At 41.2% G+C, this 18,149-nt stretch overlaps 1 protein-coding gene across 2 annotated transcripts in view; it reads left to right on the forward strand.

The window, feature by feature from the left end:
* The first annotated feature begins 6,391 nt into the window (after positions 1-6,391).
* The window catches only part of LOC121570014 (WW domain-containing adapter protein with coiled-coil), a 54,539-nt gene continuing 42,781 nt past the window's right edge, over positions 6,392-18,149 (forward strand). Inside the window, exons 1-4 of one of the 2 annotated variants that reach the window (XM_041881460.2) lie at positions 6,392-6,606; positions 6,800-6,833; positions 7,633-7,825; positions 15,701-15,795. In XM_041881460.2, the coding sequence (XP_041737394.1) occupies positions 6,566-6,606; positions 6,800-6,833; positions 7,633-7,825; positions 15,701-15,795 (363 nt within the window). In that variant the 5' untranslated portion in view covers positions 6,392-6,565. The remainder of the gene's footprint in view (positions 6,607-6,799; positions 6,834-7,632; positions 7,826-15,700; positions 15,796-18,149) is intronic. The other variant, XM_041881461.2, reaches the window with a different exon arrangement.

The following is an 18,149-nucleotide window of genomic DNA, read 5'->3' on the forward strand; positions in this document are numbered from 1 at the left end:
CCCCCCTGTTTGCGTTGTTTTCAACGCAAACAAATTTAGACATTTAGAACGGAATCTTATCCCACAGCAAATAACAGCAAAGTGCAAACATAAGTCTTTAAACGGTACATCTCCTCAGCGCACACACCCACATAAGCAAACGAACCGACCAGCGCCCAAAATTGTGAGAAATCTCACCTTATGTGCCGGCGTCTTGAGTGGGAGTCACTTCGTAGCTCATGAATGGAACGCTGGAGAGACGCAACACGTCCCAAAGGTCCTCGTCGCCATTCTGTGGTATCGAAATAACGATGCGAATTATGCTGTGATGACAAGAAATCCGCTGACACTGTCCTTGATTATAATGGAGGCAGAATCAGGAGATGGAAGGGAGAAGGATTTAGTAGAGGGAAGAGATGATAGGATGGAAGAGGAGAGAGTAGCGGGAAGAGAGCGAAGGTTGCGACGGCACATTACCATCTGAGTAGGGGCAGAGTGAGTAGTGTTGGAGGAGAGCGAGAGAGAAAAGGATACAAAGTAGTGGTCAGAGACTTGGAGGGGAGTTGCAGTGAGATTAGTAGAAGATCAGCATCTAGTAAAGATGTGGTCAAGCGTATTGCCTGCCTTGTGAGTAGGGGGGGGCGGTGAGAGGGTGAGGTCAAAAGAGGAAAGGAGTGGAAAGGAGGCAGAGAGAAATGAGTCAAAGGCAGACATAGGGAGGTTGAAGTCACCCAGAACTGTGAGGAGTGAGCCATCCTCAGGAAAGGAACGTATCAAGGCGTCAAACTCATTGATGAACTCTCCAAAGGAACCTGGAGGGCGATAATTGACAAGGATGTTAAGCTTGAATGGGCTAGTGACTGTGACAGCATGGAATTCAAATGAGGAGATAGACAGGGTCAGGGGAAAAAGAGAGAATGTCCACTTGGGAGAGATGAGGATTCCTGTGCCACCGCCGCGCTGACCAGATGCTCTTGGGGTATGCGAGAACACATGGTCAGATGAGGAAAGAGCAGTAGGAGTAGCAGTGTTTTCTGTGGTAATCCATGTTTCCGTCAGCGCCAAGAAGTCGAGGGACTGGAGGGTAGCATAGGCTGAGATGAACTCTGCCTTGTTGGCCGCAGAACGGCAGTTCCAGAGGCTGCCGGAGACCTGGAACTCCATGTGGGTCATGCGCGCAGGGACCACCAGATTAGAGTGGCAGCAGCCACGCGGTGTGAAGCGTTTGTATGGCCTGTGCAGAGAGGAGAGAACAGGGATAGACAGACATATATGACACTACAAGCTTGGCACACCTGTATTTGGGTTGTATCTCCCATTCTTCTCTGCAGATCCTCTCAAGTTCTGTCAGGTTGGATGGGGAGCATCGCTGCAGAGCTATTTTCAGGTCTTTCCAGAGATGTTGGATCGGGTTCAAGGTGGGCTCTGGCTGGGCCACTCAAGGACATTCAGAGACTTGTCTTGAAGCCACTCCTGCATTGTCTTGGCTGTGTGCTTAGGGTTGTTGTCCTGTTGGAAGGTGAACCTTCGCCCCAGTCTCAGGTCCTGAGCTCTCTGGAGCAGGTTTTCATCAAGGATCTTCCTGCACTTTGCTCTGTTCCTCTTTCCCTCGATCCTGACTAGTCTCCCAGTCCCTGCTGCTGAAAAACATCCCCACAGCATAATGCTGCCACCACCATGCTTCACCGTAGGGATGGTGCCAGGTTTCCTCCAGACGTGACACTTGGCATTCAGGCCAAAGAGTTCAATCTTGGTTTCTTCAGACCAGAGTATCTTGATTCTCATGGTCTGAGAGTCCTTTAGGTGCCTGTTGGCAAACTCCAAGCGGGCTGTAATGTGCCTTTTACTGAGGAGTGGCTTCTGTCTGGCCACTCTACCATAAAGACCTGATTGGTGGAGTGCTGCAGAGATGGTTGTCCTTCTGGAAGGTTCTCCCATCTCCACAGAGGAACTCTGGAGCTCTGTCAGAGTGACCATTGGGTTCTTGGTCACCTCCCTGACCAAGGCCCTTCTCCCCTGATTGCTCAGTTTGGCCAGCTCTAGGAAGAGTCTTGGTGATTCCAAACTTCTTCCATTTAAGAATGATGGAGGCCACTGTGTTCTTGGGGACCTTCAGTACAGTAGACATTTTTTGGTGCCCTTCCCCAGATCTGTGCCTCGGCACAATCCTGTCTCGGAGCTCTACGGCCAATTCCTTCAAACTCATGGCTTGGTTTTTGCTTTGACATGCACTGTCAACTGTGGGACCTTATGTAGACAGGTGTGTGCCTTTCCAAATCATGTCCAATCAATTGAATTTACCACAGGTGGACTCCAATCAAGTTGTAGAAACATCTCAAGGATGATGAATGGAAACAGGATGCACCTGAGCTCAATTTCGAGTCTCATAGCAAATGGTCTGAATACTTATGTAAATGTAATATTTCAGTTTTTGTTTTTTAATATATTTGTAAAAATGTCTAAAAACCTGTTTTGCTTTGTCATTATCAGGTATTGTGTGTAGATTGATGAGGATTATTATTTTTTAAATCCATTTTAGAATAAGGCTGTAACTTCACAAAATGGGGAAAAAGGGAAGGGGTCTGATAACTTTCCGAACACACTGTATATAATATAATGATTTACTTCAAGGGTCTTAAAATTCCTAATCATTTAGCTAAATGATCCTTGGTATGTGGACGTGGAACCAACGTGGATAGACATTGAATTGACATCTGTGCCCAGTGGGAGTGCTTTCACAGACTTCACAGATCCCCCCAACACACTCTACCCTCTCCAACTCGCCCAGCGCCTCAACAGATCCATGGATGACGCAATCGCCATTGCACTGCAAATTGCCCTCACCCACCTGGAAAAGAGGAATGCATATGTGAGGATGCTGTTCATCGACTACACCTCAGCCTTCAATACCATAGTGCCCTCTAAGCTCAGAACACATAGGCTAATAGTAGGCCTACTATTTAAATAAATAAATGAGGCTGTCAACTGAGTCAGCTTTTTCAGGTTTTCGCTCTCAAAGTCACACATTTTCTTTTATAGAAAAACAACAAAATTGGATGTTCTAAGTCCACAACAATGCTTAAACCACATCAGGAGACCACTTTTGAGGTCTGGGAAAAATTTGTGTTTTATTTATTTTTTAGTTCAAGTGCACATGTACTGTTGTTTGGTTAGCGGTGTTTCTATAGTGCACATGAGATATAAGTGGCGCAGTGGTCTAAGGCACTGCATCGCAGTGCTAACTGTGCCACTAGAGATCCTGGTTCGAATCCAGGCTCTGTCGCAGCCGGCCGCGACCGGGAGACTCATGGGCGGCGCACAATTGGCCCAGCGTCGTCCAGGGTAGGGGAGGGAATGGCCGGCAGGGATGTAGCTCAGTTGATAGAGCATGGCGTTTGCAATGCCAGGGTTGTGGGTTTGATTCCCACGGGGGGCCAGTATAAAAAAAATATATATGTATTCACTAACTGTAAGTCGCTCTGGATAAGAGCGTCTGCTAAATGACTAAAATGTACAAATGTAAATGTAATATAATTTGCAAAACAAATGGACACTGGATTGATACAAATATTCATGATATCATTCTGCCAGGTAGGCATGGGCTACTTTGTAGCTAGTTAACATTTAATTAAGAAGGTTTTTGGAAAAGCCTTTCCATCTATCAGAGGATGGTTAGGTCTATCATTAGCATCGCTATATTTTGTCTTGTTCCGTAGTTGTTTGAAACCTGGACGCTTTACTTCATATTATGAGGCATGTCTTACCTTGCTTCAAAGTAGGCAAGCCAAACCATAGAAATGTTGAGAGAAGTATTGGTTTTCAAATCAAATGTATTTATTTGTCTAGCAGCCAAAGGCACTATCCTGGTCATATTAGCAACCCATGATAATTGTTGCATCTTTAGATCTCCCCTCTTTAAAAATGTATAGTGGATATTTCCATCTCTGTCCATGAAACCGCTCGCATGTGCGGGCTGCATTTTAGAACAGTGTTTTCTGCTAATTGCATTTTGGAACATTCGCCAGTGTGCACATTAGTGCGCTTAAAATGTGAAAAAATAATTTAATATGCATCAGTGGGGATTAAGAAGTGAGTATAGGCAATGTCCACTGAAAAACAAAGTGGGCATACAGCTTATACCTCCGTATAGCCTCCGCTACACCACTCTTGATACCTGCTATCTACCCGATAGCTGCTACCTGCCTAATACCTGCCTCGTCACTCACCTAACAGCTTACCTTCCTATGGGACGACCTGCTTCTTGCCCTCAACTCCACACCACAGAGCTACCAGGTTCTACTTTATTTTCAGGGCTAGGCTGGTTGACTGGAGCCTTGTATACTCATCTGAACAGGTGTTCAAAGGGTGATTTGATAGTTTCTGATCTACCCCCTGGGAAAGACCTCATCTTTCATTATTTTATTTGTTAAGTACCTTGAAATGCATTTGTTGTAAGAATTGTGCTATATAAATACAGTTTGATTGATTGACTGACTGACCAAAACATTAGTTCCTACAACTACACAATACAATCTTTATTTATTCATGACACAAACATGTGTTCTCAATAAACACTTGTAAATCGTGATTTATTTTGCTGTTATCACTAAATTTGTCACGATAATTTACATACACGTCACCAAACTAAGTAGCCTATTTATTTGTATGCTGTATGAAGCAATTATAATTGCTTCTCCTTTTAGGCGTTTCAATCATGAAAGTGTAGCTAATAATGCAACATCATGTTGAATTTGTTTTAACTCCTGTGAAATTCATAACGATTGTCTTAAAAGGCAATATTCTTAAACTTCAAGCACTTACGCATCTTGACCATTCCCACTTTGAAAGCCTTAGATGGCTCAAAGTGGAGGAGAGAGTCTCTCAGATTAAATTGTGTCTTGTACATAAGATTGTCCACAGTATGGTCCCCAGGTACCTATGCAACTACTTTAACTTGGTAGGGGATAACCATAACTATTCCACTAGAAGGAGTGAAACTGACGTTGTTCCTTTCAGATTTAAAAGTGGTATGGGGAAATAAACATTTTTATTCTCAGCTGCCATTCTTTGGAATAGTCTTCTGAAGAATTTGAAACGTATGACCTCCAGAGGTAGTTTCAAGTTCTCACTGAAATAATTGTTAAATAATAGCATGTCGCAAAAGTGAGTCGTAAGATTATAGTACGTGGCTGAGAAGGTAATGCCCGGGATAGCATATGGTCTGCCTTTTGGGGCCTGTTGTTTATCATATTGTGATTATCTTGTGTATATTAGGGATTGTTTTATATATTAAGGGTATGTGAGACAAGGGAGATGTACCTGTCCACAGTTGTTTATTAGGAAAGGGAATTGTACAGATTATCTCATGTTATGAAACAAACAACAACTTTGTCTGTCATTGTTTGTTGCCGCTACAATTGTCACCTAACATTGCTCCATCCCCCCTTCCCTCTTCAAAAGGACCACAATGGAAATAAGCTTTTAAGCTTTATTGTATTATCCTTGATGATTTTCTTAAATTGTATGTGGAGGAGTCACCGGCTGGAGCGCCCTTATGTATGTATTTAAAAAATGGTCTACTAAATTAAATCAATCAACCAATAAAGCATTGCATGAGTCTACAATCAGCTTGTTCCCGAAATTAATCAACAAAGAGAGCTCCATACTGGGACCTCCTGACCCATAGTGGAAATCCATTGTGCACCAAAGTGCTGATGCACATAGCTTCTTTTGTCCATGGCCCATCGGCTCTCTCTTCATTCTGACCATGCTCACAATATGTAATTCACCATATCTCCACCAATCTGTTCAGACAAGGATATGTTTATTTCTCAGAAGGTTTACTTTGCAGGCAGCAACAGACAGGTTGCTTTAAGAGCCTGACACTGTGCACCTCTCTCATGATGCCTCCTCCCTCCTATGTCAGCTAGTCAATTGAGGACATGGGGCTTATGGGGTCACATATGAGCTACATCTGTATCAGACCTGGGTTTCTTATTGAAATGGAAATGAGATTTGACATAGAAGTACAGTACACAACATACAATTTAACAGGTCAAAATATGTGTTAATGCAGTTCCACAAATACCCAGCAGGTCGCACAAGAGGTCCACAATAGAAGCAGGGAGATTGCTTTGAGAACATACTCGAAATACTAGATACCTACCAACTACTCTGAAAGAGTGTATTTGTGAAAAAGACTGACAGACGTGCCGGTAGCTAATAGACCTATTTTGGTGCATGAAAATGCCACTGAAGTGTACTGTTCTAAAGTAATCCTTGTTGTTGTTTATCTGAGCAACTTTGCAGCGTCAAAAAATAAATAATCGCAAACCGGATGATGGCAGCGGAGTTTAGCGCCGCAGTATCCCGGATGTACTGGTGGGAGGGGGGACTTGCAGGCTGAGCTTCACCTTTCGGTAGATAGGGGCATAGCTAGTTGGTGTTTGCGAGTGGGAGATGGACCGAGAGCGTTCTTCCGATTAGCAACTGAAATACTCAGAACTAATTAAATAATAGAAGGGGTTGCTGAAACAAAAAGAAAACATAACTTAGTCCATCTTTCACATCCACTAACACGGCATTGATGGTAATGTATGCAAGGAAACAACCGAGACTCAGCGATGGGTAAACAGCTCTAACGTTACTTCTATTCAGATTTTCCTTCTCAGTTTTGACAATCCGCCATTTTTATTTTAATCAAAATAAGTAGAAACTTATGGAAGCTATTCAGCTGTTGCAGATTATTGAACTGTTTTTTAAAATTTAGTATTGCTGTTTGAGTTATCATCTTTACAACCTGTTTCTTCTTTATTTTTAGGTGCAACGACCGAAGGGATTCACAGCCCTACCAGGTACTTGTTAGCTAGCAACAAATAAGATTAAAATGGATACTCTAGTGCAGGCTTCTTGAGTACTACAGGCCTTGGTGCGGAAAAAAATCGTAAAGTAGCAAATTTCCTTTGAATTTGAACAAAAAAATAATGCTGTATGTTTGTTAACATTACAATTATGACCGGTAGATTGTATAGATTAATTTAAACGTCGAACTTTGCCTTGTGAACACATTTACTAGCGAGTTTTATTGGAGCCCATAGTTAACTATAATTCCGGCCTATTCGTAATGTCACAGCTCGCGCGATATAAGAGACTGAGCAAAGTTCAGAATGAGGAAACATACATTTAGTTAACTAAACAACGTTCATGTTGCTAGCTACCAATATGGTATAATAAATTAGGTTTTCTTTACAAATGAAGAATGAACGTAAAACGTTAGTCGCTCGCTATCTACGATCGCCATTAACGCAAACGTTATTGTAAGACAGAAAAACACTTGAATTAGCAGTCTACCACAAATCTATTGATTTCAAAATGTGGTGTTGAACCCAACATTTAGTTTTAGTCTTACATGCGCAGGGTTTAGCTAATCAATTGCCAATGCCCATCCATGGAGCCAATAGCTTGTGACGTAGCCACAGCTGATCTAGCTAACTACAAGATTAAGTGACGACTTTTTTTGATTTTGCTAGACATTGTAAACACATTTTCATGGCCTTCGTGTTATTTGGCTGCATATTTTTTTGGTTAACAAGCCTTCGTGCTATGCAACTGAATCGATTGCAGTTCCAGAATGTATTTGATTTGTGTTTTCAGACTCTCAAGTACTCGTCGAAGAGTCACCCCGGTGGTGATCACCGCCATGACAAGATGCGAGACACCGCAGATGCCACTCCGCCATGTAAAATGCTTAGGCGATCTGACAGTCCTGACAACAAACACATTGACAGCACTGGGCATGGCAGGGCAAAGGCAGTCCACGCGCAACGGGCCAGAGAGGGGGATGGAGGTGAGAAATGCATATAAGATTAAAACAAAACAACCAGTTAAAGTAGCTAACAACCAGTGTCTGACCTAGTTTCTCCCAATGCTAATTTTACTACTGACATGTATTTGGCATTAGTATTACATTTACATTTACGTCATTTAGCAGACGCTCTTATCCAGAGCGACTTACAAATAGATGTTAAGCTGTATGGTGTAGGCCTAGTCTGAAATATTGCGTTGTTGCTAAGATCAAGCATATGTGTAAGTCGCTCTGTATAAGAGTGTCTGTCTGCTAAATTACTAAAATGTAAGTGTAAACAGTACTTTCTCTCAAATTAGGTTGCTATTATAGATCTGAAGCACAAGGCAACAGCTCTGACTAGGAGTTGTAAGACTGAGAAGTAGTGTTTGGTCACATGCCTTACATTTATCTTTAAAGATGCGCTATGTAGAAACGCTCCACCACTTCCTGGTTGCTAAAATTCTAATGGTTTGCCTAATTTCAGTTTGTGACAAAGCAAGCAGTAGAACATAATTGTACCATCAAAACCGCTGTGAAATATATTTTCCATAACCAAAAATATTGTATATTCCTCTGTTTGATGCTGGTGTACCAAAGTAAAAGACAAAAATGTAACTTCTGACGGGGAAGCATAGAAATAGCACATATAGAACAGATCTACCGCTTCTTAGACTTGCTTTCAATGGGAATTAAAGATCTATAACTCACATTTCTATGTGAATTTGGTCTGGTCACCCAAAAAGTTACATATTGTAGCTTTAAAGTTTGGTGTGGTTAATTGGGCAACCATTGTTGTGATTCTAGTGGACACATAGCAAGCCACATTTCTCAGATGGTTTAAGAACACACTTATTGGAAGTGAAAGACTGCTCAGTGCCTCATATGTGCTGCTTCGCATACCCATAAGACGGCTAAGAAATCAAGCCAATCATATCAGCCAGGACAACACAGGTAACAAATCATGGCAGAGGTGTAAATCATAAGACCGAACAGCTAACACAAATCAGAAGTCTCTGTCTAAATCATATTCTTATCCTCTCCCTTCTCCTGTTTTCTCTGAGGTTGGGCTCTGTACAAGGTTAATTTTCCCTGGTATTTTGATCTTGAATTAAACACTTAAGTTACTCTACCTTCTGCATTGTCAAACGGTAGTCGGGTGGCACTATCTAGGATAGGTAAGACTAGACAATATTCTGAGTGCTGTGGTGAAACTAGACAATTCTCAGATTCATGAAAAGTAGCTAGCTGGCAGAAGCCAGCTCTGTAAAGTGCATCTCCTTCTTGAACTAGCACTTCATACCACAGTCTGCACTAGTCAGCCTGCTCATTGTACACTGAAACACTCATATGCTTACCTAAAACAGTGTTTTGAATATAGTTACCAGTTGTGCCTTGTTACAGATTTGACATGTGATATCTGTTAGCATTGTGTTTTTCATCCCAATTCTGAATATGTCCATAACCAACAATTTGCAAATGCACACTATCAACATTGACTAGTTTAGTCAACTATTAGCCCCTTTGGATGAATTTTAATGCACAGGTAGCCTCTTTAACCTTTTAAGAATAGTATTCACACACCAACTTTGGAGACTTGGTCATGAGATAACAGCATTATAATGTTCAACCTTCATTTCCCATTGTTGTCCTCTGTAGCTCAACTGGTAGAGCACGGCGCTTGTAACGCCAAGGTAGTGGGTTCGATCCCCGGGACCACCCATACACAAAAAAAATATGTATGCACGCATGACTGTAAGTCGCTTTGGATAAAAGCATCTGCTAAATGGCATATTAAATTATTTAAAAAATTTTATACTGTACTTCTGGTCTGCTCTGTACCTGGTTAACTCTAGCTGTGCATTATTTAATTGGTAGTGTGTTTGCCTATTTCTTGCAGGGCCTAAAATTAACATCTGCCACCTGACAAATGCGGGTAGATTTTGTCATTGGCGGGTAAGACGTCTATTTCACCAGCCATGTTGGCGGGTGTTCAGGGCACCACAGTGCGAGGATTTCGCAAGCATTTGTGAATACAAATAGTCAAGTATGATCACATTTATAGCCAAATAAATGCTGCAGTAGCTGTTTTCAAAGTATTTCTGTGGTTTTGTTTCATAGTTGGTAACTTAATTGCACAAAGTCAAAGAACTACGAATCCTGCTATAGCCTATCCACCTCGCGCTGCAACACTGCCTGGCTTGGGGCTGTGCGCACGTGAAGAGCTGAGTGAAAGTTCATTTCAGGCCCTGATTTCTTGGCTTCGGTCACTCTATCAAAATTGGCTTCCCCCTACCCTGACTGGAAATCGGTCATTGTTTGTCTTGACCCACAATGAGAATGGCATAACCAACCTAACCTAGCCAGACATGTATGACCAGTTTATAGATTCGAATACTTAATCAATATCTAGCCGAACATCTGTGGCACATACACTATATGCAAGGGACATCTGGGCCTATATTCATAAAGCGTGTCCGAGTAGGAGTACTGGCCTAGGATCAGGTCCCTCCTGTCCATGTAAACTAATTCATTACGATCTAAAAGGCAAAACTGATTGTAGATCAGCACTCTACTCTGAGACACTTTATGAATTCAGGCCCTGAATTAAGCCCCCCTCTGATAAGTCAGTGCACGCTGAGGCCTTGCCCGTACCACCGTAAATACTACACCGAAGGAAGCATGCGTAATTACATATGATTAAATGCATGACAGTAGTTGACTCATCGTTATACACTGAACAAAAATATGAACGCAACATGTAAAGTGTTGGTCCCATGTTTCATGAGCTGAAATAAAATATTCCAGAAATGTTCCATATGCTCAAAAAGCTTATTTATCTCATTCTGTGCACAAATTTGTTTACATCCCTGTTAGTGAGCATTTCTCCTTTGCCAAGATAATCCATCCACCTGACAGGTGTGGCATCAAGATGCTGATTAAACAGCATGATCATTACATGTGCACCTTGTGCTGGGGACAATAAAAGGGCACTCTCTAAAATGTGCAGTTTTGTCACACAACACAGTGTCCAGTGTGGCTCAGTTGGTAGAGCATGGTACTTGCAATGCCAGGGTTGTGGTTTTCGATTCCCACGGGGGACCAGTACAAACCAAAATATGAAAATGTATGCACTCACTACTCTAAGTCACTCTGGATAAGAGCGTCTGCTAAATGACTAAAATGTAAATGTAATGCTACAGATGTCTCAAGTTTTGAGGGAGCGTGCGATTGGAATGCTGACTGCAAGAATATCCACCAGAGTTGTTGACAGAGGATTGAATGTTCGTTTCTCTACCATTAGCCGCCTCCAACGTCATTTTAGAGAATTTATTATAATAATAATAAAATGCCATTTAGCAGACGCTTTTATCCAAGGCGACTTAGTCATGCGTGCATACATTTCATTTTTTATTTTTTTGTGTATGGATGGTCCCGGGGATCGAACCCACTACCATGGCGTTACAAGCGCCGTGCTCTACCAGCTGAGCTACAGAGGACCACAATTTGAATTTGGCAGTATGTCCATCCAGACTCACAACCACAGACCACGTGTATGGCGTCGTGTGGCCGAGCGGTTTGCTGTTGTGAACAGAGTGCCCCATGGTGGGGGTATGGGCAGGCATAAGCTGCGGACAACAAGCATAATTGCATTTTATCGATACAAATTTGAATACGCAAAAATACGGTGATGAGATCCTGGGCCCATAAAAAAGAAAGAAGAAAAAAGGTTATCTAACCAACAGCTGCATATCTCTATTCCCAGTCATGTGAAATCGATAGATAAGGGCCTAATGCATTTATTTCAATTGAATGATTTCCTCATATGAACTGTAACTCAGTAAAATCAATGAAATTGCTGCATTTATATTTTTGTTCAGTATATTTATTCTAGGTAAAACATGCTGATGACATACAAGCTCAGCCTGTGAAAAACTCACTTCACTTCTTAGACCCCTTGTAACTCTATAGGCCAGAGTTTGGGAAACCTTGCTCTAGGCCTACATGTTGTGAGACGTTATTCTGACAAGTGCTAGGAAATGGCAGTGAATTTCTGAATTGGACCCCTGAAGTTATGCATACATTCTTTCCCTTGTTTTCCAGCAATCTCACTGTTGGTAGGAGCTAACTAGCGTTCACTCCATACTGTTACCAGGGGTTGCAACCAAAAGTATATTCTTGTAAACTATGGCATGAGATGTGACTGAAAATTTAAGGGTGGGGAGAAGGCGAGAGAGGGTTGAGGAGCATCTTATGACATGCATTATCTGAATTAGGTCCACACGTCTTAACTTTTTGTAGTTAATAAATCCAATGTGAAAGGTGATGACTAGGCCTGTAGTATCCTTAACTAGCATTGAAAAAAGTGAATCCATTATTTTCTAGCTAATAAAAAATCTATTTTCATGCTTTTAACTTCAGTACAGTAGCCTATGCGTTAGAGGGGGGAGGGGCAGGTAGCCTAAACACACACACATACACACTGGCAAAGATTTTCAGCTTGCAGGCAGATGCTAGGATAAGTTTGAGTGACAGTGTGCGTTATGTGACTAGAAAAAAATGCCTGGAACGTAAAGTTAAGTCATTTAGCAAGTTTCCATGCTTTTAAAATAACTGTTCTGTTCCGGAACAGTATGGATCACTTTCGTTCCGTTTCTGTTACTTGATGAAAAAAAAGTTATTCCTGTTTTCGGTTCTGTTCCCTGAACTGGTTCCAACCCCTAATTGGCCCTGTGTGTTATAGCCTGCCAACCATTATATTGTTCTCCATCATGCCATATAACAAACAATAGATGGCCACAGCACCTAGGCCTACAGCACGAGATGAGGAGTTAACTTGGTGTAGGACTAGGGCCCTGTTAGGATACTTTTAAAATGTTGGAATACTTCCAGAAATCACTCATCTGACATGACATTAATTGTTAAAAGCAACGCAATGTCAAGCTTGCAAAAAAACAATCTAGCAATGTCAGCTCAATGATCACTTCAAGGAAGGAAAGATGCATGTTAAGAGTATTCAAACAGTGCCAAAGTTGGTAGACTAGACATTGACAACTACTTATTGCCCCATAGTCTCTATCATGCACAAACTAAGCCTCAATGTTCTGGTTTTCTGGTCAGCCATGAGGTTTTCAAACCTGTAATGCAGTGTCACCATCTTCAGGGGAACATAATGAATCCTTAATTGAATCCTTTTTCAGACTGGGCCATGTTAATGTAAAGACCGCAGTAGTCTAAAATAGCTGTTAGCTAATTCTGAAAATATTAATGTTTTGTACAGTTAAGGGTATGTCTTGCACAGAATACTTATCAATGAACAATGCAATGAAATACAAGAAACACATTTCAGAAGTTAAACCATCCTTCTGTGAGTTGCATCTGTGGTCTGAAATAAGGATCCTGCCCATTTCAATCGGTCTCCTAACATGAGTATCTGCAAATGTTCTATTCAATTTTGATTATCACAACATTTCTTGCAAAGAAATAGTTGCCAATGTCATTATTTTATAATGTCTTAGTTGTTTTGATTGTTAGCTTTTGGGCTGGTGGAACATCTTTTGATAAAGCGTACGTCCACACCCAACATGCATCGCCTTATTCACCGATTTGTCTCCAATGACAGTGAACATTTGATCTTTTCCAGTAATGGCACACCTGAGTCACGTAATCAAGGGCTTGATGATCAGTTGATTAATTGAATCATTTGTGCTTGTACTAGAATAGATCAAATAAGTGGGTTGGCTGGGGGTACTCTTCAGCCACCTGTTGATACCCTTATCATTTACCTCACAGATCATGTTCAGGGTCGGAAATTAACTTGCTTAATTGTATTTTATTTTTGTGACCTGCGTCTTAACTAATGTATGTTAAAATACATCATTTTAGATCCAATAATAAAAACAACTGAACATCAACAAAGTGCCTGCCCTGCCACAAAATGCTGCGTGATACTGCTTATTTATTATTATAGTTCAGGGCTCTACGCTGACATTTTTTAAAAAGGAGTACATGATGTGCTCCTAAGTAGAAATGTAGAAGTATACAAATCTAGGAGAACAATGGCTAAAAGTTAATGAATAAACATTTTTGGCAGTGATCCATCAAGCACAATCATTAGGTGAGACAAAAATGAGCTATAGGAGGCTACATGCAAAATGTAACTCGAGCCCATGGCAGCAGGATGGCCCAGTTGTTATGGAGCCGAAAATACATCAGGGCTTGTATTCAGAGAGTCTGAAAGCAGGAGAGATGATCTAGGATCAAGTCCTCCCTGTTCATCTAATCTTATTCATTATTATCTAAAAGGCAAATATTATCCTAAATCAGTACTCCTACTCTAAGAGCCATAGGGCTCTGGCCAAAAGTAGTGCCCCACATAGGTAATAGGGTGCCATTTTGGACACAACCATTGACATTCTTTAGGGGTTATCCTCTCTTAAGTTAAGTGCTTTTCAGTATCCCCTATTATTCTCACTCTCAAATGTCCACTGCTGTTAGCACAGATATGCCATAGCAAATAGGTCCTCTGGGCTATAGCTTGCCTTTTCGTTTCCATAGATATGGGAGTATTTGTGACATGGCTACTTCCTCCACCTGCTGCGTTTGGTGATGCCATGTCTACATCCCAAATGGCACCCTATTCACTATATAGTGCACTATGGTCTCTGGTCAAAAGTAGTGCACTATATAGGGATTAGGATGCCCTGGTTCCCTTAGGCTTCTGCCTCTGACTCACACCTGCCCCATGGGACAGGGAGCTCTCTCTCTCACAGCAGCCTTCCTCCTCCCTCTGGGCCTATAGCCACAGGCAATATGGCCCACTCAGTGTTAACACAACATTGTATCTGCATCACAAGGAATTAAAAGGGGGGGGACGTACGAGATACAGCACACACTCATCTATCTGCTTGTGATGCCACTTTTTATTTGGCATTGGTTTCCAGTAAAACTGTTAAACGTAAGGTTTAACTTTTGAGTTTGTGAATTGGAAATATTTGTATTTTCCTCTAACTGCTTTCTGGATTTGCAAGCCAGTGCTGTATTTTTGATAAGCTTCATATTGAGGTAGCATAGTAATTTAAATATTTTACCTTCACAAATGTTTTACCTTCACTAATTTTGATTAGCAGAGTGCCTCTCAGTCAACCTCTGCCTGTTAGCCTATAAACTACTTCACCTATGCCTCTTTAGTTTCAAACCTTCTATGTCAATACAACTTGGCAATCAGTATTTGTTCACATTTCAAAAGTTAATAAAAATGGTATGAATTACATTATTCCAAGACCATTGCAATTCACCTCTAAAAAAACATGTTGGTCATTTTGTAGCCCCACATTGGGTAGAACACAAATGTTCTAACTTTTTTATTTGCCATGTCAAATGTTGAACCATGACCTTTCCATGATGCTTATCTGATTTTGGGGATGCCTCTGAGTTCCAGCTGCTAGTTAAAATTATTCTAGAAATAGATTGCCAGATTCAGTTGTGCATTACCATCAGTAACTTTGTTTACAAACTGTACACTTGTTATTTTGAAAGTGGTCTACTTGTAAGGTGAGTGCATAGTATTTCAACCCCAAAATAAATACTGCAATGCAGTTTTCATTCCAATTGAGCCACTGGTTTCTTCTTCTGATTGTAGTTGGATGCCCTTATCAGTCAGTAGTGATACTTATTAAGCTGATGTCTGGCTGACGTATGCCAAGCTTACCAAAATAGTGAGAAAAAAAGTAAGGCTACCTTGAGACAATGTATTATCTTGAGTTTCAATTACACAGACTGAATGGAACAGATGAGAAAGGACCTTATTGTTCCATATCTAGCGATATACTTACCTATTGGTTGAATAAAAACGATCTACTTTTTTGTTCTTTCTAGGGACCAGTTATTCTCCACAGGAAAGTTCACACAACCACAGCACCAATCATAGCAGCTCCAATTCACATTCGAACCCCAGCAAGACATCAGACGCAGTAAGTACAGTACACGCTTACTACCTCTCTGTGTTGTTGATGTTAAAGCATGGTGGACTGGGATATGTCCCAATAATCTCTCCTTTCCTCTGAAGTGTACACTTGTCCACTTCCCTGCATGGATTTGAAAGGAAATGATTGGTTTTAAGAAATAAGGTGCAACCTCCCTTTAGCACATGCCTACAACAGTCCAATGATTTTACATTTGTGGGGAGGAGTGTACAAGTGCACACTTCAGGAGAAAGGAGAGAATATTGTGACATTTCCCCGAGTGGGACTCTACAGCCAGACACTGGACCAGACCAGGGTTTGTATGTATCAAGCATCCCAGACAGGGTCCGACATTAACGGTTGTCCGCTGGCCTGGGGCCAGGAAAAACATGTTGGGCCAGTGGATCTTGTCAGTCACTGGCCCGACCAGGCCAGTAATTTCTCTGCGCATTTTACATTCCAGTTCGACATTTACCTGATCTGTCACAGTCTGCCATTTGAAAACCATTGAAGACCACATGCTGAAAAGTCATACTATTTGTAATTTAGCAATATGATTCCGGTGTAGCTCAGTTGGTAGAGCATGGCGTTTGCAACGCCAAGGTTGTGGGTTCTCTTATTGAGTGGTGATCTTGGATCAGGTTCACCCTGAATATCATTGGAAAGGAGGATCTAAATCTCTCGTGGACAGACTCACTTAACAGGGTGGTATCGTAGCGTCTTTCAACAGACTGGGATGCGACGACTAATGAGGAACTTTGTTCCGGTGCGCAGATTTTTTCCCTCACTGATCATTTGGACAAATCACGATTTCACAGTTGGCATCTTTCAAATTTCGGAAGGGGAAGGGACATTTCTTTAGGGAGGTGGAGCCTTGACTAGTCTCGTTAGTTTATTTTCACATCTCCCCCCCTCCCCCCAGAACCAAATTGAGCGTCTACGAAGGTTCTAACGTTGAACATGGCCCTAAAATGCTTTTGGGAAACCAGGCCCTGATCAGTTGATCTCTTGTTGTTACCGTTTCAAGTGAGTTTGATACCAGACAGCTGCGTCTAGGTTCTCTACTACCGCCCCCAATGAAATATTGACCTATCGGGGGCATCAGAAACTGTAAAGCTGCTCAATGTGAAAATACTTATTAGAGTACAACAATATAGTAGGCCTATATATTTCGTTAAAACGTTTCACCTTAATGCTGAAACTGCCACGTCCGTTTGGGATATTACAACAACAAATTTACTGCAAACAACAAACAGTCCCCCCCTTCACATCTTTGCACGCGCAATAGAACAGACATTTTTTTTGCCACTGCTCTAAGCAACTCGCCTCCGTTTCATCCACAACTCAAAGTACAATAAAGAAAGTGCTGGGGCGGATGGTTGCCCCTTAATCCCCTAATGCAGATTCCATCTTTAAATGGCAAAATAACTTTAGCCTACATTTTCATTTGATAAAAAAATACAGATGATATAAATCTAACAATTGACTTGATTTAGTTACACATTTCAAATATTATATATTTTAGCCCCGATCTTGATAAGAAATTACCGTATCAATTAAATAAATTGGAAACTAATAAAATAAGAGTAGGCTTCACCAATATTAGTTTTCCATTCATACAACGTGTCGGGTAAATTGTCACACTACATTTGCCTTGGTAAACGAGGAAATACTCTATTTCAGTGGTACGGAATGTCAAACGGATAGATAAATTGTCCTTAGTCTGCTCAAAAAGTAGTTATTTGATGGCAAGCAGGACCAAGGTAACACCGATATCAAGTGAAGACCTAAAGGGAGAAACATACTTATACTTCTTATAGGTCTATCAGCTGCTAGGCTAATTCAGCTCCTACTTCCCTTTTCATTTAAAATATGTTACGTTTGTCAAGTGGCTGGTGTCTTCAGTCAGTGATGAGCTGTGAAGCTGCTGTCTTGGATGAATTCATAAACATTGATTACCCAAAAACTGAGACTGAACAGTTTGCTTTATTGTTTTCCATAGACCTTAGTCCCTAATTGTTGGATGAAATTGAACATAATTTTTTTGTAGGTTATAATTCTGTTTGTCACTTGTCAAAAATAAAGATTAGCTAAATGTGTTTTACTTAACTTTATTGTATTTATCTGACTGGTACTATGCACAACATTAATCAACAGGTCTGTAAATACAACAGCTTTGTATCTATAGTCCCTGGGCAGGTGGTTTTCAGGATCCGAATCAGAAAACATTATTGCCATGCTACCAACGTTACTAGGAATTTGTATTGGTTTTGTACATAGAAGCATCCACCTCAACAAGAAACACCAATATTTTGAAAGCTTGAGAAGCCTTCCTAGCTGTCAGTTGAGTTAGCCAGCATCCG

Source organism: Coregonus clupeaformis, chromosome 7, assembly GCF_020615455.1.
Source record: "Coregonus clupeaformis isolate EN_2021a chromosome 7, ASM2061545v1, whole genome shotgun sequence".
Taxonomy (NCBI): domain Eukaryota; kingdom Metazoa; phylum Chordata; class Actinopteri; order Salmoniformes; family Salmonidae; genus Coregonus; species Coregonus clupeaformis.